A 25,890-nucleotide genomic window follows, 5' to 3' on the forward strand; every position below is an offset into this window, starting at 1 on the left:
AGGGAAAGAACAGATCTGATTTAAATTTTGAAAGTTCGCTCAGGTGTGAAGGATGGAAGGAGGTGGGCAGGAGTGGAAGCTGAGCCAGTTTTGCAGTGGCCCAGCGTGGCCTAGGTGGTGGTGATGTGAAGGGGTCGGTATATGTTTGGTGGTAAAAGCACACAGATGTAAAAAAAAAAAAAAAAGGGATGGTCTCAAAGGAGGGTCTCAGGTGTCTTACTGGTGGTGTTGGGTACACGGTGGTGGCATTTACTGAGATGGAGAAGACGGAGGAAGATAAGGTTTGAGGAAAATCGAGAGTCCCCTTTGGGAATGTTAGATCGGAGGTGTCTGTGTGAAACCCTGCATATGTGAGACTGGCACTCAGGAGAGAGGTCTGGACTGAAGAAATCTGGGAGCCATGGGAATATAAGTGCCTGTTAAAGTTGTGGCACTGGATGAAATCACCCCCAGGGGGAGAGTGTTGATAGAAGAAGGGGCCCAGGATGGAGTCCTGAGGGAACATCAACCCTCACAGATTTTATAAAGAGGGAGTCGGCAAAGGAGACAGAAGAGATGACCTTTCGGGTAGGAAGAAAACCAGTAGACACCTATCATGACCCAAGTAAAGGAGAACGTTTCAAGAAGGAAGCCATACCCGATTACAGGGGTACTGCCTGAGAAGGCCTGGAAGATAGAATTGACCACATGGAGGTCTGTGAGCTGAGTAAACAGTTTTCGTCTAACCAGTAGGGACTGAATGTAACTGGAGCAAGTTGAGAAGTAAACGAGAGAGTGGGGACTGTTTGAAGAAGTCTGAATGTGAACAAGGACAGAAAACTGTGTCCTTGTAACACCTTATGTTGAACTGACCCTGTTGTTGCCAGAGCCACACAGCGGTCTTAGCTATACACTCACCGGACATGTCCTGCGTTGGCGAGTGTCTCCATAATCTGCTCTAAGATATGTGCCCCTAAGATTTATCCTCAAGGCAAATGACTTCCAAGCCCCTTAACATTTTGTGTGTGTGAAACCCTGTGTCTTTTTAAGACTTGGTGGTCAGAGTGCTACAGGTGGGCATGTCCCATGGGAAATGAATCATTGCATCCAGGTCATCAGTGTCCTGGGACAGAAAACGGAGAGGCTGAAGGCTTTTACCTTTTTCCGATTTGCTTTCTGACTTTGCCGTGAACTTTTGCCCTGAACGTACAGTTCTGATTCCTATAAAACTTAAAGTTCCCACCACTTATCCTACCGGTAGTTAGCAGTTAGGGGTCTGTCCAAGCTGGAAGGAGCTTTGGACGCGATCCACAGTTCCCATTCAAAGGCCCCTTAAGTGCAGTTTCTTGTTCATTCACTGATTCATCTTTTGCTCCTGCCCCGTAGTGAGTGTTCTGAGTCCAGGATCTGGGGTCAAACTGCCTGGTTCAAATCCCAAGGATTCATTACCCTTTCCGTGCTGCCTCTGAGAAATGGGGATAATAATACTTAGTTCAGAGGGCTGTTGGGAGAGTTAACTGATCAAGGGCTCAACAAATGGTAGCTATTACTGTGATTTCATTTGTCCCTGTGGACGGTGGTTCATTGAAGGATACCAGTTGTAACTCTCATGAGGGCCTGAGGTCACGTGGTTGGTTCCTTTCCTTGGTGTATCTACAGAGCCTAGTGCAGTACCTAGCAAATGGCTCGTCTGTGGCTGGCTAGGAAATAACCAGGAGTTTATTTTTTATTTCTCATTCACACAGAATTTAGTGATTCTTCAGCTTTGAGCTTCTTCCTTCATTGCTTCTCCTCAGTTACATTTACTAAAACATCTGATGAGCTCACATCCAACGTGCAGTTTGGCCGGCATCTAGAGTCAATGGCTAAAATCTTGGCAAATTCATTGTAGTAGTGTAGTGTAAAATTGTGAACGTGATTTTCCTTCCTTTGTAGCCGTATCGAACACCTCAAATCCCAAAATGACCTTCTGACCATAACCCTGGAAGAATGCAAAAGCAATGCTGAGAGAATGAGCATGCTGGTGGGGAAATACGAATCCAATGCCACCGCGCTGAGGCTGGCCCTACAGTACAGGTAAGGAAGTGGGACGGGGCAGGCGAGTAGCCACTTTAATTTAGAAATGCATCCATAGCAAGCTTCTGCATGAAAGCAGAAAACATAACCAGCAAATGCTAGTGTGATATATATTGAAAATCAGTTAGCACCCTGGTGGCAGCAATTAAGAAAATAAGGGTAATGAGTGTGGTATTAGTAAACAGGTATGTTTCTGTTCGCATGGTCAACTTAAATATTATTTCATTCGAGTAGTATCCCTCAAAACATCAAGTTTTGTGTTACATGTTCAAGTCTTGTTCTTTCTCATCTTTTTTTCTCAGTCTTTATTCATATTCATATATATTTTACATTGTTGTAAACGTGGTGCATTCTCTTCCTTCAGTTTGTTACAGTTTTGTAATGTTGCTTAAAAGTCTCCATTTATTTTGACTGGCTGTATCCTCTATGTCAAGTTCATATGGTGTTATTACTCATATTTCTCTAAAAGACATTTAGACTTTTGCAGACTCTTGATATTGAAAATAATTCTATGGTGAATAATTTAATACAAAAGCCTTCATTCTTGTATTTTCCTCAAGATAAAATCCCTGAAGCAGGAATTATAGGTCAAAGGGTATGAATATTTTCATGGCTCTTCAGGCGTGCTGCCAGTTTTTTCCCATAAAAACAAACCAGTTGAAATGAATATGATTCATTCATTGATGAGCAAGTGGTATATGAATGTACCACTTTTTTTTTTTCAGCTTCATTGGCTTTGGAATTTATCTATTTTTAAATTACTGCTTGGTAAAAGCTACGAAACTGTGCTTTATTGTTTTCATAGATTTATTAGTGTCCCCACTTAGGCATATTTACCGAAGTCCCAGAGTAGCGATTGTATCTTACTCTTGGCATCCTTTACAAAGTTCAGTATTGTTTTAAGAAACATTGCTTCTTCAAAAAACAATATCAAACCTAAATATAGGAGACCAAAGCAAGAAAGCAATCCTACTAGTTGACAGACACAGCAAAGCAAACAGATAATCGTCTATGACAACTCTTGAAACAGGCCTTTCTGCACCGGCAGTCTGCCTTTCATCCGTACAGAAGATACAATGTCCCAGCATCTCTAACTTGAAAGACCAACTAACTGCCCTTGAGAGGAGGAGCTGCCAGTACCCAGAGGCAGTCATCGGACCCTTTTCCTTATCTCTTAGTAAAGGAACTTGAAAGTAAAGACAATAAAAAACAGTCTGTTGACTAATAAGTGTTGTGTAAAGCAACATTTCCCCTGCTCAGCTTGGAGAAGCTAGTCAGTTCTTTGCTTGGCGGGGGTGAATTTCACTACTGTAGGCATCTGGCCAGGATGACTGAGGCATTAGGCACACACTCCATCCAGTACAGACGTGGGTCCATGTGGGCTCACAGACAGCAGTGGCTTTCAAGAGGTCGCTCTTTGATCCTCTACCTGCTGTACCCAAAGAGAGACTGATTTTCTTCCTCTTAGAAATCCATTCTCAAACTCTTGTCAGAGGTTTTGTGAGTGTTTCATGAAACAGTTGTACAGACATCTAATAGAACTTTCTGTGATGATGGAACTGTTCTCTGTGCTATCCAATATGGTAACTGCTAGCCACACATGGCTGTTACACATATGAAATGTGGCTATTGCAACGGAGGAACTGAATTTTTCATTTTATTTACCTTAAGTTCTTTTTAATTTAAATATCCACATGTGGCTAGTGGCCATTCTGTTGAATAGGCGGGTCTGGGTCAAAATAGTCCCCTTTCTAGGGTGCTATATGAATTACCTATTATTGTATGACTATTTATTACATCACAGTTTCTAGGGTCGGGAATCTGGGAATGATTTGTCTAGGTAGTTCTGGCTCAGGGTCTGTTACGAGGTTCTGGTCAAGCTCTCAGCCAGAGCTGCATCAGCTGAAACCTTAACTGGGGCTGGCAGATCTGCTTCAAAGAAGCTTTGGGTAGGGTCCTCAGTCCTTCACTGGCTGTTGGCTGGGCGCCTTAGTTCCTAACCACATGGGCCTCTCCATAGGGCTGCTCAAGTGTCTTCAAGGTACGGCATCCTCTAAAGAGGATGATCCAGGAGGGAAAGTGAAGGGAGGAGAGAGAGAGACCGAGATGGAAATCACCGTGTTTTTTAATAACCTAATCTCGGACATGACATCCCATGATTTCTGCCTTAGTCACACAGACCAACCCTGCAACAACGTGGAAGGGGATTATGCAAAGGCTGTGGATAGCAATGTGTAGAGATCAGGGCGATTGGAGAGCGTCTCGGAGGCTGGCTGTCAGGAACGTATTACCTTTCCCTTCGAGCTGATCATCAAAGGGCCAGCAGACTTGCCTCCCTCATCTTTATGGCTTCTCTTGTATTTTTCTAGATCCTAGTTTAAAGTTTAAAAGAAAACAGGGGCAGGGGAGGGGGCCACATAACAGAGCAAGACCCTGGCTCTGGCCAGGAGTATCCCTGGGTATTTCCTTGCTGACATGGACGGCGAGGCTGAGAGCCAGGTCCCGAGCTGTTTCCCACCCCGGGCACAGCGCTGCATTGGAGAGGCTCGCCATCCTCTGCCCGAGTTGAGGATGCCGTGTGCTTCTGTTTCAGTGAGCAGTGCATCGAAGCCTATGAACTCCTCCTGGCGCTGGCCGAGAGCGAGCAGAGCCTCATCCTGGGGCAGTTCCGCGCGGCTGGTGTGGGGTCGTCTCCTGGTAAGTGTGGCCGGAGTCCCTCCGTCCCCTTCCTTCCTCCTCACCCCCCTCCTCTCTTGCTCTCCTGCCCCCATCTCGGCTGTTGGCATTGGCACGCCTCCCGACAACATGAAATTCCCTTGTCAAGTGTGTTTTTCATTTTTTCCTCATGACTGAGTGAGTAAATTGTTTATGTTGAATGCAGCAAGAACTGGAGTGGAAACAGCATTACAGACAAGTTAAAACAAACAAACCCTCTCAGGAAACGTACTCTCCCCGGCTGGCAGTAGAACCAGATGGAGTGGGAGGCCCAGGTTCTCGATGAAAGGGACCAGCTTTCCCGCAGCCTCTCTCTGATGCTGGTTGTTGAGGGTCCCTTTGCTGCCCACAAGGCCTTTGCCTCTTGTGGCTGCTTTTGTTGGCTGTGCTTTTTCTCCAGGTTTGTTCCTTTGAGTAGGTTGGACGCATGGGTTCCCCCTACCTGGTCTCCAGGTGTCGTGGGAATGCAGAGGAACGTTTCATACGTTGCTCTTGTCAGCCTCACCGAATGCGAGCCCTGGGAGCCCCGGGAGCCCCGCCCTGCCCCTGCGGGGGAGCAGAGGTGTTGCCAGCCCACCTCGAAGCCCTGCCCCTCCCTCACCCCAGGGGTCATGCGTCCTGTTGGCGTGATTCCTCCCTCCAGATCCACACCGCTTCCCACTGCTGACCCTCACTGTTGAGTAACTAGAAGGGCTCTGAACTGAAAAAGACACGAGTGTGGCATCCTAGTTACCATCGTTTGCCAGAACTTCACCAGTGACTATGACCCTGGGCATTGAGATGACATGAGGACAGTGGCAGTGGAAATAGTGTTTGGGAGGAAAGAAAGCTCCAGGGACAGAGGTTGCCATCTCTGATGCTGAGGCCTGCAAACTCCCTCAGCCTACACCTGATAACAGCAGCTTCTCCCGAGAAGGCGTGGCAGGTGATCAGAAAACTGACCAGACCACTCCAGAGTCAAAGGTGGGTGGCGTGGGCAGGCTGGGGACCAGGCCACCTGTCATGGACTGGCTTTTCCTTGTGGGCTGTGAGCCCACGTTAGAGCTAGTCCTTCCAGGACACACCTTGCAGAGAAGGTCGCCGTCGGGGTACCTCCACAGTGCATCCCTCTCTTCCTTGCCAGCTCCTTGCTCCCTGCCTGGGCTCTAGCTTTTGCACTGAACATTCACCTATTTTTCCTCCTTCAGTTTTGACATGGGCAGGAGTCTGAAGCAAGTCTGAAGGGAATGAAGTATTCTGGGTATTAATTTCCTGCTTCATATCCAAGTCACCCAGCGAGGAAGCAGGCCTCCATTTGTATGGGTGACCATCCTCCACCCCCCTCTCTGGGATTTCTGGGTTGTTTTTTTTTTTTTTTTTTTTTTAATAGGATTACCACCATCCTCCACCCCCCTCTCTGGGATTTCTGGGTTTTTTTTTTTTTTTTTTATTTTAATAGGATTACCATCCCAGCCCAGAAGTAGAAACTCTGCCAGCATTTCCATTAGGAACCTCATTTTTCAGGGTCTTTAACCAAACCATAAAACTTTATTCCTCCTCTTAAACAGATTCTAAAATGATCTTGGCCTGCTGTCAGGTTGTTTTTTTTTTTTTAATGTAAGTATTAAGGAAAATGATCAGTTAAAGGGAAAAATCAATCATCTTATTTCCAGTTTGTTTTCAGAGGAATGTCTTAAACTGTCCCATCCTTGAAAGGTACCTTTTATGAGGCTTGTACCGACTCAGCACAGTTACTTGGTAGGAGCTGAAAGGACTTAAATAAATCTGCATTTTAAATATTTAAAATCAATAATAAAATGCCTTGTATTAACATAATCCTGGGTAGCTCATGGGTCTGTTTATAAAATGGGGCAGTCAGTAATACGCCTCTTCAGAATCCAGAGAGCAGTCAGTTGGTGCGACATATGTAAAGTATCTTATTTGTGGAAGGAGAAAAAAGCATGAAAGTTGTCAGAGAATGGCCAGCAGGAGGTCCAGGGAATCTTAGCCTGCGGGACAAGGACACCCACGTTTCCTCCCCCTCCTCTGTAAAGCAGAGCGTTGACTGACTTTTTAGCAGCTCCCTATTAAATCTCACTCTTCCATTCTGCTGGCAATGGCTGCTGACCTGTCAGCCTGCCCTAACGTGCCATGTGGTTGCACAGGGAAGCAAGTACTAGTTGTAACATTTACCCACAGTGTCACTTATTGTGGGTTTTTTCTTTGTTTCTTGTTGACTGCACAGGCGTTCATTCTAGATGATTTAGACCAGTGCTTTTCGAACTGTGCCTGGGAAGCTGGAGGAGTTTCTCTGGGCCTCAGTGGTGGGCGTGGAGGGTGAAGAAGCTGAGTGTATGCCCCCCACCCCTGCCCACTTCAACCAGTTCCTCATTTGCCAGTTCTGTATCTTAGGCTTTGGCAGAAGATTTCATATATACATACTTGGAAGATCATGGGTCTGGGCTGCAGAGGTAACAAACCAATGACTTATTTGGCCGGCATGGCTTTTGAAAACACAACAAGAAAGTGACTGTCTTGGGCAGGGAATTCCCTGTCTGGCTCTGTGGCGGTGGCCACAACCCTAACGTCTTGCTCCAGCCCAGTTTCCTGGCCTCTGGAGGCAGGGGAGCTCGCCCCTGGCCATGACCTAGATCAGAGAGAAAGGTCAGGGATAGCGTCCATAGAGGACAGTCAGAGCCAGTCTCAAGGTCTCGTTTTAACCATTAGTTTTGTGTCTCGTGCCTACACGAAGCTCTCAGCAAAGCTGCAGACTTGTGGAGAGATCGCAAGGTTTGACCTCAGTTTCTCCCTGGCCTCATTCACAGGGAAGTACCAACCAGTGCAGGGGAGAAGGGCCACACAGGAGACTTGGGGCTGGACGCGGGGAGCAGCGAGGAGCCTGGGGAATTAGAAAATCATAGCAGGTTAGAGCTGGAAACAGACCACAGAGCTCCTACTGGCCAGCCCCTCATTTGTCGGGGAGGACCGTGGAGGACTGTGGAGGCCAGAGCAGAGAAGATGCCTTCCTCAGTGCAGTTTCTTGGTGAAGAGCCAGGCCCAGGACGCGCGTCTCTTCACTGGCATTCACCGCTGGACTCCCCTCTACTGCGCCACCTCCACCCCGAGTAACTGGCTACTGATTATCCAGACTCACTCCTCTAGACGAGCGCTGATTAACCCATTGGCTTCTCTGCCATGCAGGAGACCCGTCAGGGGATGAAAACATCACTCAGATGCTCAAGCGAGCTCACGACTGCCGGAAGACAGCCGAGAACGCCGCCAAGGCCCTGCTCATGAAACTGGACGGCAGCTGCGGGGGAGCCTTTGCTGTGGCCGGCTGCAGTGTGCAGCCTTGGGAGAGCCTGTCTTCTAACAGCCACACCAGGTAATTCTCGGCCTTTCTGCCGCGAGCTGCATGCGTGCCCACGGGTAGTCCGCTCACTAGGCTTGATGTGCAGTGACCCGGCTCTTAAGGACTGTGAGGCTTGCTGGAAGACAGACTTCTACCCACCCCACCCCCCACAGCTTGCAGCCTGCTCCTGGGAATCCGAATGGGAGAGCTGGAAAGCGCCCTCTCACTTCACCAGTGTGGGAAATGCCGCCCAGAGAGACGGGGTGATTTGCCCAAGGAGGTGGAACGCAAACCTACCTTTCTGTCTGGTACACTTCCACCGTTTGGTTCTGCCCTCCATTTCGTTATAGTCCTTGATTCTCAAGAAGTATTCGGGGTGGTGAAGAAGGCCCATGTGCTGCAGATGGTCCTTAAGCACCCAAGACCCAGACCGCATCCTATTTCCAGGCTCCATTCGCTCCCTTCCTCTTGTGCCTCTGTCTTTTGTAAGCCCCCCCTCAGGCAACAGACCTCTTTGCCTTGTAGAGTGATGCATAATCATAGCGTGTGCTTAGCAGACACTTAGTCATGAACCTGGGTTCAAGTTCAGTATCTGTGGATCTAGAAAACTGAAGTGGGTACTTGAAAAAGATGGGGAGGGGCTTCCCTGGTGGCGCAGTGGTTGAGAGTCCGCCTGCCGATGTGGGGGACGCGGGCTCGTGCCCCGGTCTGGGAAGAACCCACATGCCGCGGAGCGGCTGGGCCCGTGAGCCACGGCCGCTGAGCCTGCGCGTCCGGAGCCTGTGCTCCGCAACGGGAGAGGTCACATCAGTGAGAGGCCCACGTACCGAAAAAAAAAAAAAAAAAAAAAAAAGGGGGGGGGGGAGGAAAGCAGTGAACACCTTGCTAAGCATAATTTGTGGAAGCCATTGGATTCTATTGGATGTGGGTGGAGGGTCAGAATGAAACTTTTTCTAATGACCTTCTCATTTCTTGCCACCAAAACTCCTAAAAACATGAATGCCTTCCCTTTTTCTTTCTTTCTGTAAAATTATAGTTGATTTACAATGTTGTGTTAGTTGCTGGTGTACAGCACAGTGATTCATATAGAGATATAGAGATATATGGATATATGTATTTGGATGTATGGATACATATATATGGATATATATATATGGATTTTTTTTTCAGATTCTCTTCCATTATGGTTTATTACAAGATACTGAATATAGTTCCCTGTGCTATACAGGAGGACCTTGTCATTTATCTATTTTATATATAGTAATTTGTATATGCTAATCCCAAACTCCTAATTTATCCCAGCCCACCCCCCTTTCCCCTTTGATAAGCATAAGTTTGTTTTCTATGTCTATGAGTCTATTTCTGTTTCATAAATAAATTCATTTGTATCATATTTTAGATTCCACATATTAGTGGTATCATATATTTGTCTTTCTCTGTCTGACTTCACTTAGTGTGATAATGTCTAGGTCCATCCCTGTTTTTGCAAATAGAATGCCTTCCCTTTATATCCCGGTTCTGTCTAGAAAGTACTTTGTTAGAGATTGTCATGTGATAACAAAATCACAAAAGACAGGAAGGGTAACTTACCCCATTTGTACAGGTGAGAAAACCTAGGCTCAGAGGTGAGAGAGAGACTTGCCTAAATAAGGTCACATGGCTGATAGATAAGAGGGAAATCAGAACCCGAGCCCAGGACTTTGTCACCAAGCATATTATTCTTTTCACTAGGCCAGGTTGGATCGCATGATTTAAAAAAAAAAAAACAGTGTCTGCTCACAGGTCAAGTGACCAAAGCCACATAAGGGTGGATTCGATCTTAAGAGCAAAAGGAGAGATACTGATGTTTTTTTCAGTACCTGAGAGAAACTTAATGGTCCCATCTGTCTTTCCCACTGGTAGGACCCAGCCATCTGCCTAAATGCAGATTTAACTGTCCTGGACCTGGTGCCTCAGGAAAGGGGACATTCCCTGTAACGTACATGGCCAGGTGCCCACAAACACAAGGGACTTATTTCCTCTGGACTGCAGCAACAATTGTCTTATTCGAGGAAGCACAGATTATCATTTTTTTTTCTTAAAATCAGATTCTTCTGTTTAAACACAGAAAGCAGATGCTCTTCTTAATGACTTTTCCCAATGTGGATAATCTATAATTTCCACCTTCATTTAGCATAAAAATGTAGTTCTCATGTTGTCAATGATACTGTTCTGTTGCATTAGTGAACACAAGAATTGGGTTGACAGGAATTGTGTACCATTTCAGTGGCTTATAAGGGGTGTGTTACAGATCTTTTGCTCATCCCTCCCCACCTGCAAAATAATTTTGTTGTTTTAATCTAAATCAGAGACAAATTTAGAGCAAGTCAGGAGTGGGAATGTTTTCTCACCAGCTATTCAGTGGAGACCCTGTTTGTGAATATTTCTTAGAAATATTTTAATGTATAAATGAGCCTTGATTTTTGAGACAGCCTTCTTAGAGAAGCTTAATTTTAGGTAATGTACTTCTGTAGGTTGACATAAACTCAGAACATAGTTTCAGTTTGCAAGGATGACCTCACTGAAGAATGGCTCTTGAACTAAATTCAGTCTTCAGTGGATCTTTGCATCAAAGTACAGAGACCTTTAGCTCAGATTTTACTCAATTCTCCTTAAAAGTTCCCTTTCATACTCCCACCCAAATCAGAGCAGCTCAGAGAGGGGGTTACAGGCATTCATGTGGCAACACACATTCTTGGGACCTGATACAGCCAGACTACTTATGTTCAGTGTGGCTCAGAAAAAAAGTCCCAGACCACCAGATGCTTGCATAATTGTAATAATTAATTTTGTTTGTAAATCTTGCTATTCCACTCAGCCATTCCCACATGTCAAGATTATGGAAGAAAGAAAGACAAGAGGCTTTCTGAGTTGGAGGCTTTAGGTGGCTCCATCAATCGCCTCCCCTCCCACTGTAGCCAGCTGGCAGAATTCTAATCAGAGAGTCAGCCAGCTGTTCCTCCAGGTCTCAGGAAGGGAATGCTGAGTACCAGGCCTCCAGTCGCCTTTCTGGCAGCACAGGGCAGCCCCCGGTAACAGCAAGGTCATGGTTTCAGAAGGGAGCAGCTGAGGGGCAGTTACCAGCGAGGAGAATAAAAATGGTAGGTAGCCCATCAGTTGACTCTGTAGTCTGGAGCCCAGGGACGCTGCTGTTTCAGTTTTGAAACATTTCATTTTTTTTGCAAAAATACAGCCATGGCCGCATCAGAAAGTGTAATTATCTTAATGGGCAGAGTAACTAGGTAATGTGGGTTGCCTGGATAGCTTTATCAATGTATCACAACAGAGAGGCAAATGGACTAAATTGATGAGAAGTGGGAATAGGAATTCTTAGTCAAGCCCACCCTTTTGGTCAAGCATCACAGTTTCAGCTCACTGGGTGGAAACACAATCATCGATCTAAATCTCCGAAAGGACAAGGGGCCAAGACAGAGTAAGCCACAGCAAGTCTGCCCTCATGGAGGCTGGAGTCCCTTTTGTCCTGCCATCAGGTGTGGATCGGGTTGAGGCTTGTGAGACTGGTGATTGCAGCCTTGCAGTGAGCTCTGGGAACACCCAGGGAGCCGGGGTCCCACCTGGCTGACCACTCACACTGGGGCGTAATCCCCAAATTGGAATGGAGAGTGGTGGAGCTCCCAGCCCTCACCCTCTAAGTCAGTCTTGATTAAGATGAAGTTTCACTGGGACGGAAAGAAAGGCTGAGGACAGTGGAAGCACGTCCATTGAAAGGGTAAATGGGATTGAAACAGCCATCCAGTTAGGACAGGCCTGTGCCCCACCACCAGCAAGCTTCCGGGCATGAGAGTCAGACTAGGTCTGCCTGTCGTAATAGGTGTCTTTACTTCCCTCTGAAAACCAGAGGTGCTTTCCCCATCCAAGTACCAGGGGAGTCCATCCAAAGTCCTTGGGATTAATGCTTAGAAGTGCTGGTAAATTCTGAAGCCCAGCTCAGACACAGTCCTCCACATGACAGCATGGTGCTCAGGCCTCCTGCAAAAATGTCCTTGTCACTTATCATTTAGGTTCTATGGGAACTAGATAGAGACCTGAAATGCTTTTGCTTTCCTTTTTTTAAGACCTAACTTGCTGATCTCAAAAGAATTATATGCTCATTGTAAAAATAAACTGAACAGTTAAAATCCAAGCATGGCATAAAATTCTCCATGCTAGGACCCTCCCTGGAAAGGACACTGCACACAGTTTGGAGCATATCCTCACAGATTTAAGTGTCCATTTTTTATGACCTAGACTTTTGGTTGCCAATGACAGAAACATACTCAAATAGCTTAAAAGGGGGTCTTGGTGGAAGGATATCAGGTCTCCCACAGAGGAGCCACGTACCTGGGCAGAGGGCTACAGTGAGCCCGGGCAGAGGAGAACCGGCCACCTGGGCACAGCCGGGCCAGACCACACCTGGCCAGTCTGGCCTCCGCACACGGCTTTCACCTCTTCCCTGCTGCAGGCTGCTCCCCAGATGACAGAAAACCAGCACACCACCTGCTTTAGTATACCAGGCTGACTGGTTTCTCTGGTGTCAAGAAAATCCTGGGAAGGAACATCTCGCCCAGCTGGGCTCGAGCGCCTACCCAGTCATCCATGGCCATGACAGTTCTTGCAGGAACCACGTGGGCAGAGAGAAGGGGTAGGTCCCAGAAGAAGGTAGAGGGTGTGTCATCAGCAGACCAACACATGGCATCTTTAAAAATGTGACTCCATCTCATTTTAACCCAGTAAGGATCCTATTTAGGTGGACTCTCTCGAAACTTGCTTTTTCCCCTTAGTATTATATTTTTAGGCATCTTTCCACGTGTGTCGTTCTTTTCAGTAGTGCCCAGTCTTCCATTGGATGGCAGTTCGTCATGTATTTAGACAGCTTCCTCTTGTTTGGATGTTTGTATCCAGGTTTTTACTATTAAAACACTGCTGCAGTCACCATCCTTGTCCTTATACCTGCCCCCCTCGTGCAATTTCTGTGGGACCAATTCTGAGAAGCAGAATGTGCTGACTCAAAAATGACTGTTGTTTCAAATGTCAAATAGCCCTTCCATACATGATCCAGCCAGTGTGTGAGGGCCTCTTCCTCCACACCCTTGTTGAAACTGGGTAGTATACACTTTTTTAATTTGGCCAATCTCTAGGCAAAAAAATACCCTTAATATTTTACTCTGTACCTCTTAATTATTAGTGATCTTGAAAATCGTTTACAGTCACCCCTCAGTATCCTTGGGTGATTGGTTCTAGGACTCCTGTGGATACCAAAATCTGAGGATGCTCAAGTGTCCCTTATATAAAACATTGTAATATTTGCATTGGAACCTACAAACATCCTCTCATATATTTTAAATCATCTGTAGGTTACTTAAAATACCTAATGTAATGTAAATGCTATGTAAATAGCTGTAAATAAAATGTAAATGCTATGTAAATAGTTGCCAGCACATAGCAAATTCAAGTTTTGCTCTTTGGAACTTTCTGGATTTTTTCTCCCCCCACCCCGAGATTTTCCACCCGCGGTTGGTTGAATCCGCAGATGCGGAATTCTTAGATAGGGAGTGCCGACTGTAAAATGTTTAATGTTTTTAATGTCAGAGAAATTGTTAGCAGCAGTATAGGTGTCAGGTCTAGATGGTGTCTGTCTTGGTGTGTTAGCAGCAACCAACTCAGGAGCAGTTTAATATTTGTTTTAGAGATGCCTGGTTTCCAACCCCATCGTAACGGCACCATATAAAGACCTGCAGGAATAGAATCCATCTCCTAAATGTGTCTCTCATTTTGCCTTCCACTGTCAGCTGGGTTTCTGGAACCAGGCAGTTTTTGAGGACTTCAGTTATCTGGCGGGAGATTTCCCCTACCCATGTAGTCCTCCCCTGGGTATCCACCGGGGATTCATTCCAGGACCCACCATGGACTCCCCCGGCCCCCATCATAAACATAGTACCGTATTTATTTTTAAAAACCCACGTATAAATGACCTGCACAGTTCAAGCTCATGGTGTTCAAGAGTCAACTGTATTTTTTTAGATAATTTTTCCTCCCCAAACCGCTTCTCCTTGAGAATTCTGATAATCCTTTGAGAGCATTCAGACCTGAGAGGTTTGGATTGTGTTGAGTACTTTTAGTCCTGTGTGACAAAGAATTGTCAGAATAAAAAAGGTAGGGGGGCATGGGGGGATACCCAGCACAACACTGCAAAATTCAGGCAGTTGACAAGGCCCCAGGCTTCTGCTTAGAGGAGTGGGGTCGAATGTCACTGGCCAGACCCCCTCCTTCAAATAAATTTAAAATGCTCAGCCAACAGAAGGCCCCCTGGTGGCACCTGCCTTCTGAAAATGAGCTCCTCCTTGGTGTAAATGAGATCCTAACTGGGGCCAGGTAAGACATTGATAAAAACTTCAGGAAAAATCCACCTCTGGTTTTCAAGGCAAAAGAAATAATATGTTCTTTTCTCTTTCTGCCGGGACAAGATGAGGAAGCTGGAAAAAAAAAAAAAAAAAGGATTTTTTTTCTAAAAATAATATGTTCTTTTCTCTTTCTGCCGGGACAAGATGAGGAAGCTGGAAAAAAAAAAAAAAAAAGGATTTTTCTTCTAAAAGCAGGATGGGGAGTTGTCTTCAGGACAGTGCTGGGACATGGAGAGGGACAGAAGAGAGGACATTTGAAATCGACGGCTGCTTAAATAAACTGCTGTATCCGCGTCCCACTGTGAACAGGGGAGGCAGGAGGGTGGGCTGCCCCAGGCTGGCCGGTGTGCGCTCGTGTGTGCAGTGAGCAGACAGATCCGCTGTCAGCTGGAGACTAATGGACGCAGAGCAGAGCCAGCCGAGGGGAGCTCAAGCAGAGAGCATCATGGTAAGGAAGGAGAAACCCACGCAACCTGGCCCAGCTCCTCGAAAAACCGGGGGAGAAGGCAAAAATGTGCGGCCCCAGAATCCTGGGACCGGCTGGGGTTTGCTTCCTCTGCAGCCCTCCCCGCAATCCCTCTCACCCTGGAGAGGAGGAGTAACTCGGCCCACTGGGAAAGTGATTTATTCCCCCTTGACAACTGAGCTCACCCGGCATTCCGAGCCGGGAGAGTTAATGGATGACTTAACCCCAGCCCGGCAGCCCGCAGCCGGCGGCGGCAGGCCCTCGGGAGACCAACAGCGCCTTTGTCTGCAGGAGGCCGGAGAAAAGGCCGCGGCTTCCCCTCCTCTTACCATTGTCATAATCATATTCCGTGGTGGTCCATTAAGAGCACAAAGCAGAATTGTAATTAACCTCGCCTGATCTCTTCCCCGCTGGTGTCCTGGAAGGGAGAGAGGGAAGCTGGAGAGGGGCAGCGGGGCTAGGTGCTTACCTTGAAATTAAACTTTCCCCTGGAAAAGCACTTTACAGCTCTGAGCTTCCCACAGGGGTAAAATCAGTGGAGGGAGGTCTTTTGTCCTTTTTTCTTTTTCTTCCTTTCTTAAAACTATACCCACAGCAGGGATGGTGAAACAAAAGCCTTCCCCACCTGGCCTGGGATCGGGCACCAGGCCCTAGAGGGTTCCAGGACCCCCCAAAGCCTGGCAGCCTCTGCTCTCCCCGCCCCATGTTGGTGTCTCCCAGGCAGTTCTGGGGGTTTGCAAGTCCAGTCAACACTTGCTGCTCTGCTTCCCCCGCAGACGGGTGGTTTTCTGCAGGACCTGCTAGGTGGCTGACATCCCTGGAGGGAGGCCCTGAGCCTGATGTTGGGTGTCTCGGGGCCACTGGCACAGCTGTGCTTCCTCCCTGCCCAGAGCAAGTGCTGTGTGTGGTCTGCCAGCTTCGGGACCCATTGTCTCATTTCCATAGCCTGGTGACATGGGAACTGTTAGTATCCCCACTTTGTCACAGCCCAGAAAGGTTGGGTGATTTACTCTGGGCCATAACGCTAGGCACTGGCAGAGGGCGAATGTTTACTCAGGTCTGCCTGATGTCAGAGACCTGCTCAGAATCACTGGTACCCACCACGTCAGCCCAACAGCACAGTGCCTCTCCCTAGAGAATTTGTGATGGGGTGCCGTTACTTTACAGGCTACTTTGCAAATGCCCAGTTATCCTGTGGGGTGGACCAGTTGTTCTCAACCAGGCTGTGCCTCAGAATCAGTGGGAGAGTGCATTAAAACAGATGGCTGGTCACCCCCCCACCACCCCCCCTGAGTTCCCGACTCTGTGAGTCTGGGTAGTGGGGCCTGGGAACATGCATGCCTAACAAGTTCCCAGGGGATGCTGCCGTGGTCAGCCCCTCGACTGCTCTTTGACAACCACTGGGGAACACCAGCCCCGCTAAATGGAAAATATGCCAACATATTTTCCTTTCAGGGCCTGCAGAATAATTAAAGAACTCTAGCTTCTACTGTCCTTAGAGTTTTGAAATTTTTGTTAAATTTTTTATTGAAGTATAGACGATTTACAGTGTTGTGTTAATTACTGCTCTACAGCAAAGTGACTCAGTTATACATATATATACATTCTTTTTCATATTCTTTTCCATTATGGTTTATCACAGGACATTGAATATGGTTTACTGTGCTATACAGTAGCGCCTTGTTGTTTATCCATTCTATATATACCAGTTTGCATCTGCTAACCCCAAACTCCCGCTCCATCCCTCTCCCAGTCTCCTCCCCCTTGGCAATCACCAGTCTGTTCTCCATGTCCCTGGTTCTGTTTCTGTTTCATAGATAGGTTCATTTGTGCCATAATTTAGATTCCACATACAAGTGATATCATATGGTATCTGTCTTTCTCTTTCTGGCTTCCTTCACTTAGTATGATAATCTCTAGTTGCATCCATGTTGCTGCAACTGGCATTATTTCATTCTTTTTTATGGCTGAATAATATTCCATTGTATATAGATTACCATATCTTTATCCATTCATCTGTTGATGGACATTTAGGTTGTTTCCATGTCTTGGCTATTGTAAACAGTGCTGCTGTGAACATAGGGATGCATGTGTCTTTTTGAATTACAGTTCTGGTTTGTTTTTTTTTGCGGTGCACGGGCCTCTCACTGTTGTGGCCTCTCCCGTTGCGGAGCACAGGCTCCGGACGCGCAGGCTCAGCGGCCATGGCTCACGGGCCCAGCCGCTCCGCGGGCTGTGGGATCTTCCCGGACCTGGGCACGAACCCGTGTCCCCTGCATCGGCAGGCAGACTCTCAACCACTGAGCCACCAGGGAAGCCCTGAATTATAGTTTTGTCTGGATACATACCCAGGAGTGGGACTGCTGGATCATATGGTAATTCTTTTTTTGATTTTTTGAGAAACCTCCATACTGTTTTCCATAGTGGCTATACCAACTTAGATTCCCACCGACAGCATAGGAGGGTTCCCTTTTCTCCACACCCTCTCCAGCATTTGTTATTTGTAGCCTTTTTAATGGTGGCCATTCTGACCTGCATGAGGTGGTACCTCATTGTAGTTTTGATTTGCATGAAATTTCTCTTTTAAGTGACAGGAATCAAAGGGTGGCTCAAGTATGTTATATTTCTAAAAAAGCATTTCAAAGAAAATGTGACAAAAAGGTCACCCAGGTATTGGTTTAGCTCTGCGTTTTCTCTACATTTAAAATTTTCCAAAGCGACTTTTAATGAAAAGAAGAACTACCTTTGTAAAGTGAGCCTCTCGTGCTGGGTCCCAGCTTCACGGGAAAGGATCTCCTACCTGAAGCTCCTCCCCACTCCCTGGAGGAGCAGTGTTGCCATTTCCCAGCGCCGCGCTGTCTAAACACGTCATGCCTGGGAGCACATCTCCACGCTCAGCCCCGTGCAGTGCTCCGTGAACAGGGCCACCGCTTCAGTTCGCTCTAATTTTGTGGCTCATGTGTGGAAACTTAGGCATCTGTCCCTCCACGTTGTGTTGACAATCCATGAAGGCAAGCTCCGAGTCCTGGTGAATGGTTTTGTGTAAGGCATGCCTGTCACCGAGCTGTTTGCAAAACGGGTCTTTACCGAAGAAGGCTGAGATCCTGAGGGAGGGACCCTGTTTCCTCCCTAGGATGAATCCCTCTTGTTGGGCAGCTGTCATCCTCAGAAGCCCCCGCTGGCTCCTCAGCGCCCTCTGCTGGCGGTACCGGTTGCTCCTTCATGCTTTTCTTGGGCTGCTTTGTTTCTTTATGCAATTGCACCTGAAGTGTTCCAACTGGAGGGTATTGCTGCTTGTCCCATCTTGTCCTTTTTAAAATACAGCTTGAGAACACATAACATTGATGATGAGTAATTTTTAACCTCCTTCCTGCCTTCTCAGCTTCCACCATCTCCCCCAAGCTTGTTGCAGTAGCCCCCAAAAGGTCTCCCTGCCTCTGCCCTTGCCTCCCTGCATCTCTCCTAGTACAGCAGCCAGAGGGATCCTGTTAAAATGGAGGGCAGATCATGTCACTCCTCTATTACAAACCCTCCAGTGGCTTCTAAGTCTAATTCTAGAGAAAAAGACACAGCCCTTATGAGACCCTATGTGACGTGGCACCCTGCCCCCCGCATACACACCCTCCTGTCTGACCAGCTGTCCTCCCTCTCCCCTGGCTGACCCCCACTCAGCCACAGTCTTATTCTTGCTGGCCAGCCGGCCTTGCTGCCTCAGGGCCTTTGCATTTGCTGTATCGTCTGCTTGCCTCCCTGTTCCTCCAGATACCCACATAGCTCCCTTTCTCACCTCCTTCACGTCTACTCCTCGAACTCTGTTTGCAAGAATCACCCCACCCCCTCTCTGTGACCCCATAACTGCGTCATTTTTCTCCTTGGTACCTCTCCCTGTCTGATGTGCTGTCTGTTTTACTTGTTTGTCTCCCCTGTTAGAATATGAGTTCCATGAAGGCAGAGATTTTTCTAGGGCCTAGAGAAGTGACCCACAGTAAGTACCCCAACATTTCTTGAATGAATGAATGATGGCTATATTTACCGCGTGCTTACAGTGTGCTGGGCACCGTTCCAGACACTTGCGGTTTACCTCATTTAATCCTCACCACAACCTTAGGAAGCATGTACTGTATTACCTTCATTTTAAAGATAAGGAACTAGGCACAGAGAGTTTGAGTCGTGCTACCTCTAAATCTACAAAGCGTGTAAGATGCTCGGGTCCCAGGTAAAGGCAGCACCGCCGTGTTCAGGTTCCCCAGAGAAACGGAATCAACAGGTGTGTGTGTGTATGGATGGAGAGGCTGATTGATTTTAACGAATTAGCTCATTTGATTATGGGGGCTGGCAAGTCCTAAATCTGCAGGGCAGGCAGGCTGGAGACCCCAGGAAGGGGTGATGTTGCAGGCTTGAATTCAAAGGCAGTCTGGAGGCAGAATTTCTTCTTCCTTAGGGGATTTCCATCTCTTCTTTTAAGGCCTCAACTCATTGGATGAGACCCACCTGCACTATGGAGGATAATCTGCTTTACTCAGTCTACTGATGTAAATGTCAATCACATGTGAAAAATACCTTTACAGCAACATCTAAGAGGGGTGTTTGGCCAAGCAGCTAGGCACCATAGCCTAGCCCAGCTGACACGTGTAACTAGCCATCACAGCCTCTGAAAAGGTGCTGTGTGTTGGTCAGACTCATCTTGCTCCCTTCATCTCTAAGGAACATCCCACCTGTCCTGATGGGGGTTGGGGGGTGAAGGATGGTAGGGGACCGCAGAGAGTCTGTGGTGCTTGGGAGCTTCCAGTCCTGGCAGGAGTTCTCTGACCTGAAGACCACCCCAGGCCCTAGGAAGTTCTCTTCCTTGTGTGCATGGCCTACCATCTCTTCTCACCCTCCTCTTCCCGGAAGCCTCGACTTCTTGATAACGTGTCACGTACAAGAGTGGAATGGCCCTCGGTCACATCAAGGTTACGGGGAGGAGATACATCTGCTGTGCTGGGGTCTTGGCCTGTTACCCCTGTTCCAGTGTGAGCTGAGGAGGGCAGGCCTGGCCTCAGGGCAGCCAACAGCCTATGGATACCAGTCCCTGCTCCTGGCACAGCTTCCAACAACAGGAATCTTGGGGAGACAGGGCTGTGTGGGATGGGGAGACGGCGGCCCAAGTCGAGCTGCACCAGTTTCCGTCCTCATGACCAGGCAAGCTACTTAATGACTCAGAACCTCCGTTTCCAAATCTGTAACGACAGAGATGATATAATGCTGACCTGCACTATTGTGATGAGAGTTAAATGGGTCCCTGCTTGTTTTTCTGCCATCTTTCCAAAGCCAGTTCCATAAGGGCTACGTCAAGTGTAGGTGGGTCCAGAGAAACCGCCGTAGGTGCATGCTGGCCTCAAGTGCTTGAGAACTGGGTACAGTGGGCTTCATTCCGAGCCGGTGGGGACAGCCTACAACCATCTTGAGCACCAAGCCTCAGTTTTCCTGTGGTTCTCACCCTTCCACGGTACTCTGGAACCCACAGAAACTTTCATGGACCACCACATTCCCGGGGTTCAGCCCTAGGTGCTCCTCAGAACTGCCAGCCCCTGCTTGGTCACCATTCAGCATGGGTGGCCAAGGGCCCCTTGGACCAGCCTGAGTCCCTGTGGTGGACTTTATACTCAGCCATGATACAGAGGATCCCCCATCACTACCACTCCTTCCAGCTGCCACCCCCAGGGGACTGCTGTCAGCAGTCTGGGATGTGTGCGTGCACAATGCGTATGTGTGTACACACACACACACACACACACACACACACACACACACACACAATCTGTAGGTCGTGCCGTAGGTATTTTGTTCTTCACCTTGCTTTGTTCCCTTAACATATCCCTTTTTTTAAGTCCTATGCATATATACACCTATTTTTATGACATATTTTTCATCCTATTTCCTCACTCAAACTCTCTCCACCATTGCCATAATTATTCCTGTAATGTCCACATCATGTCCTTCTTTTTGATATGTACTATAAATCACTAAACCGTGCATTCCGTGAAACGTCTTTGTACGTGTGTATCTTGCTGCTTCTGTGGAATCATTTCCTTAGACTTCATTTCTAGGGTCCACACCTTGTCTTAAAGGGTGTAAACATTTTCTGATACTCTTCGTACTCATTTCTCTCCCAAAAGGTGCTATCAGTTTACTGTGCCATGCAGAATGCTTTCTTCATCGTTGGTTTTGGATTACCATCTAAATACTGTTGGAGAGGGGAGGGTGTGGAGAAGAATGAGGGGGAAAAGACCTGCTGGCAGCGACTGGAAGTGCGATGGGTTTTCTTTGTCTTCTCAGCACAACCAGCTCCACAGCCAGTAGCTGCGATACGGAGTTTACTAAGGAAGACGAGCAGAGGCTGAAGGATTATATCCAGCAGCTCAGGAATGACAGGGCCGCGGTCAAGCTGACCATGCTGGAGCTGGAAAGCATCCACATCGATCCTCTCAGCTACGACGTCAAGCCCCGGGGAGACAGCCAGCGGCTAGACCTCGAAAACGCGGTGCTGATGCAGGAGCTGATGGCCATGAAGGTATCCGCGTGGGGGGCTCTTCTCAGAGCCAGGTACCGTTCACTCCGCTGTCACCAGGAGGATGTACAAAAAGGCCTCTCGGTAGTGGTCAGCCCAGCTGTGGTCAGCCACCTCTCCCCTGGAGGACAGGCAGGGCCTCGTGTGTAGACAGGGATGGTTTCAGTACGTCTGGGGGTCACTTGAGCTGGATGTGTTCCTGGAGAGGTGAGCTGAGCACTGGAGAAACCTCAGGGGGTCCCAGGCTAGAATGGAACACCTCATCTCTGGGGCGGGGAGCAGCTTCTGTCCGCGTGAAAACAGCCCTGGTCTCCAGAACACTTGCAAGTGCTTCCTGGGTTGATGCTGAAGTTAACGTGAGGCGGGGAGAACGGGGTGAGGCCAGTTGCGGCATTTGGACAAGAGCCCTGGTTTCCTGACCCCCTTGTCCCTGTGGTGTTGTGTGGAACATCGGTAACCCTCATCCCTGTCACCCTCTGGGGTGACTTGCTCAGCACATCCCTGCCCTCGGTGGCTGCTCGAGCTGGAGTCTGGGTAAAGCCTGAGAGGACTTTGGGCTGTGGCAGCAGATTCAGGTCAGATATTGGCCTCACCGTCTCAGCTCAGACCCTCACTTGACTCCCGCTAGGGAACCCTCATGCGACGTTGGATGATTTCCCCCCTCACTGCCCAGGAGCCGGGCATTGTGTCCATAACCGTGGTGCCTTTTCCCCTCTCTGTGGGCCTTTGCACCCTGTGGCATGAACTGTGAAGCTGCCCTTCCATTACTTGTTCCAAACATCATGTTTCCTTTGGCCAAAGACTCCAGATTTCTTTTATATTCAGGCCAATATGTTGTGCGATAAATTCAGTGTTATTTTGGCCAGGGAAGATATTTTTGGTGAAATAAAAGCTCTGATATTCCCTTTGCTACTTGCAAATAAAATGTATACGCATCAGAGAAATTTTCCAAAAAAATAGGAATTATAAAAAGCTGGAAGAAAGAGAAATAACCCATAATATCGTGACCCAGGGGCATCCATTGGGTTCCCTCACTAGGAGTTTTTTGAAGAAAAACATCAGAGTCACCTCCCCTCCCTAATAGTGTGTTCAAGGATGTGTGCTTGCCCACACCAAGTCCACTGCTGCAGATTTTGTCGGATTTCACCATTTTGTTCTAGGCTACAACTGCTGAGAGACTCGAGTTTTCTGGGGTGTTTCACCTCTTGTACTTGGTCTTTAGTAAAGAGCTTTTGATTTCTAGGTGATTGACGTGGCTCCTCAAACCCACTCTTCTTTTTTGAAAATCCCATCGTTTCATTGTGACTCATCTTCCTCTTTCTCTTTAATTGCTTTAAATATTTATTTTCTGTCTTCTTCCTTGTGAATTCTGGTTCTTTAAATGCCGATTCTACCTCACCGTGACTCACTTCTGTTTCCTCTTCGCATGTGTGTGTGCTGGGAGGAGAATGTGGGTGCCAGCTCCCCCCTGGTGGAGGTTGTGTCTTCCGTGGGGTCCCGCGGGTCCTGGGTGGAGATGTCCCTGTAAATTAGATCTGCTGGGACCCGTGGGTTTCAGAGGTTTCGGGCTAGTTTTTGCCATATTCTTGGCTGAGGATTCCTGTAGCATATCTACACATGCCTCATGCCTACATGATTCCTCAGAAGAGGCTTTTCTTTCTTCTCCCACCCGAAGCCTGAGTGATGACACGTTTCCTCGCCACATCCTCGTCACAGGGAGGAAGTCTTCTTGTCTCCTCTTGAGGCGGCACTTGGAGAGTCCTGGCTCCCGTGGGGGGCAGGGGTCTCAGTCCTGGCTGTCTGCCCTGCCCTTGCGTAGGTGCTGGGGCCTCCCTGCCTGCCTGATGCCTCAGGAGGCCGGTGCTGTGGCCACCTTGCCTTTCCTCTTGGGTGGAGTGCCTGCTTTGTTTCTGGCACCCATGGATTCATCTTTCCTTCTTTCAAGCTTGTGTTTGTATGGTTGTTCTGGGTATGACTGTCCACATTAGCTCAGGATGCAGTGCTGTCAGAACCTTCAGAATCCGGCTTCTGATGGCAAAAGATGAGAAGGTTCAGTGTATGGAAACACCCTTCATCCTGGTTCTATGTCATTGTTAGGAAAGGTTTGGCGTCTTCTTTTCAGTGGTCGCTCGGCTCGGCACATTGCCTTCTCCGTGGCTAACACCCCCAGCCCTGAGTATGACTAGCCGCGGTGGGTACCCTCTAGGTGTTTCCCCATGTTGGAGGTGAGAACATCTACTCCCCAGGTCTGGCTTACCCAGGAGAGCACAGCAGCCCTGTGGCTTGTCACCTCAGAGGAGGGTCACTTCGGGGGTGACCTTGCTGAATCCCTCTCAAGGCAGTGCCTCAGTGTTATGAAGTAAGATGATAGAGATAGCTGGGGAGACTGACCGGGTGGTCATGGGGTGGTGGACTTGCCCTCCAGCAGAGGTGAGGGACAAGAGTCATGCGTGGGCTCACCTTGAAAGCGGGGCAGGGGAGGGGGAGTATAGCTTAGTGGTTACCTGGGCTCTGAGCCAGATGTCCTGGGTTCAAACTCGGGCTCCACAGTTTACCCAGTAATTGTGGGCTGAGCTGGTGGATTTCCCTCTGCGTGCCTCAGTTTCCCCTCCATGAATGGAAATACTCATAATACCTACCTCAGGTTGGGAGGATTAAGTGAGTTACTTAGTGTAAACATTTAAGACAGTGTTTCATGCCCAGCAAATGCTGGTGATTTCCACTGTTGCCCAGCTCTGGTCCCAGGACAGCACGGTCCCGTTTGGGAGTCGCTTCTTTCTCTCCATAGCAAACTCTGATTTGGCTTCTTTAAGATACTTGAGGAAGTTACCCAAGGCGTAGTCACCCGCGAAGGGCTCTGTTCCGATTCGTTTCATTTGGGGCCTAAAGCAGAGAAGAGCTGGGGGCAGTATCATTGCTCTGCACGCTTCCCAGCTGCCTGGCGCAGCTCAGGGCCCCAGATGGCCATCAGGGGTGATGAAATATGTGGATTGGTGCTATGGAAAGTGGAAAAGGAAATGGGAATTGGAAGGGACCTAGTCAGACCCAGCTTTATATGAATGACCGTTTTACAACCTCTTTGATGAAGGTTAGCCTCTGCCTGCCAGAAAGCTGGTTTCTGTCATGGCTGATGAGACCACTGGTGACGTGGGCGTGGGGTATTCCAGTTGTTAGAGAGGTTTTCCTTATAGTGAGCCAAGGTCTGCTTGCCTGTGACTTCTACCCATCGATCTCAGTTCTGGCGCCTAGTGACAGGCGCATGGCTTGGTGCACGAGTCCATTCTTTAAGATGTGTGAAGACGGCCATCTAGTCTCCTCGGGGTCATGTTCTCCCCAGCTGCCCAGTGATACCTCCCTCCGGGCCGTGGGTGGTAGCTACAGACGCCCTTCCCCCGCCCAGCCCTGCTCTCACCCCGTGGGCGCCTCGTGCGCTCTGTGCTCCGCAGGAGGAGATGGCGGAGTTGAAGGCCCAGCTGTACCTCCTGGAGAAAGAGAAGAAGGCCCTGGAGCTGAAGCTGAGCACGCGGGAGGCCCAGGAGCAGGCCTGCCTCGTGCACATCGAGCACCTGAAGTCCGAGGTGGAGGAGCTGAAGGAGCAGCGCACGCGGTCCCTCAGCTCCACCAGCAGCGGCGGCAAGGACAAGGCCGGCAAGGTAGGGGCACAGGGACCCTGGGGCGCGGGCCTCACCGCCTGCCCAGGTCCCGCCAGCCACCGCTGCTCACCACCCTGCTGCCTCAGCTTTCTTATTTGCGTAGGAGCCAAAAGCCGTTCTAGAAACTCGAATGAAGGGGACATTTTGCGGGCAAAGAAACCAAATGCACATTTTGAAAACATCTCACGTTTACGGACAGTTAAAATTCCATACAATTCAGCTGTTACATACAGTTGAAGCATTTTCACAGATCACGGCCTCATCCAGGGAGCGATCTATGCAGCGGTCCAGGAGTCTGATACTGCTTCCACCTCTTCCTTCTATCCCGTGTCACACGGTGACCATCGCTGGTTGATCACTCTGTACCCGATCGTTGCATGTATCATCTCCCTTAAGTCTCACGACTCTCAGGAAAGAAGAGTTATCCCCATTTACACGAGGATAATGAGGTTTAAAAGAACTGAGGGGGGCTTCCCTGGTGGCGCAGTGCTTGAGAGTCCGCCTGCTGATGCAGGAGACGCGGGTTCGTGCCCCGTTTCGGGAAGATCCCACATGCCGCGGAGCGGCTGGGCCCGTGAGCCATGGCCACTGAGCCTGCGCGTCCGGAGCCTGTGCTCCGCAAATGGGAGAGGCCACAACAGTGAGAGGCCCGCATAACGCAAGGAAAAAAAAAAAAAAAA

The 25,890-nt window shown here is 48.5% G+C and overlaps 1 protein-coding gene across 2 annotated transcripts in view; it reads left to right on the forward strand.

Annotated features, from left to right (window-relative positions):
• MCC (MCC regulator of Wnt signaling pathway) overlaps positions 1–25,890 on the forward strand; it is a 447,124-nt gene that overhangs the window by 398,461 nt on the left and 22,773 nt on the right. For both annotated transcript variants that reach the window (XM_007451192.1, XM_007451193.1), the window contains 5 exons: positions 1,915–2,055; positions 4,649–4,752; positions 7,951–8,134; positions 21,326–21,560; positions 25,004–25,210. In XM_007451192.1, the coding sequence (XP_007451254.1) occupies positions 1,915–2,055; positions 4,649–4,752; positions 7,951–8,134; positions 21,326–21,560; positions 25,004–25,210 (871 nt within the window). The remainder of the gene's footprint in view (positions 1–1,914; positions 2,056–4,648; positions 4,753–7,950; positions 8,135–21,325; positions 21,561–25,003; positions 25,211–25,890) is intronic.

This window comes from Lipotes vexillifer, unplaced genomic scaffold (assembly GCF_000442215.2).
Source record: "Lipotes vexillifer unplaced genomic scaffold, Lipotes_vexillifer_v1.1 scaffold91, whole genome shotgun sequence".
Taxonomy (NCBI): Eukaryota; Metazoa; Chordata; class Mammalia; order Artiodactyla; family Lipotidae; genus Lipotes; species Lipotes vexillifer.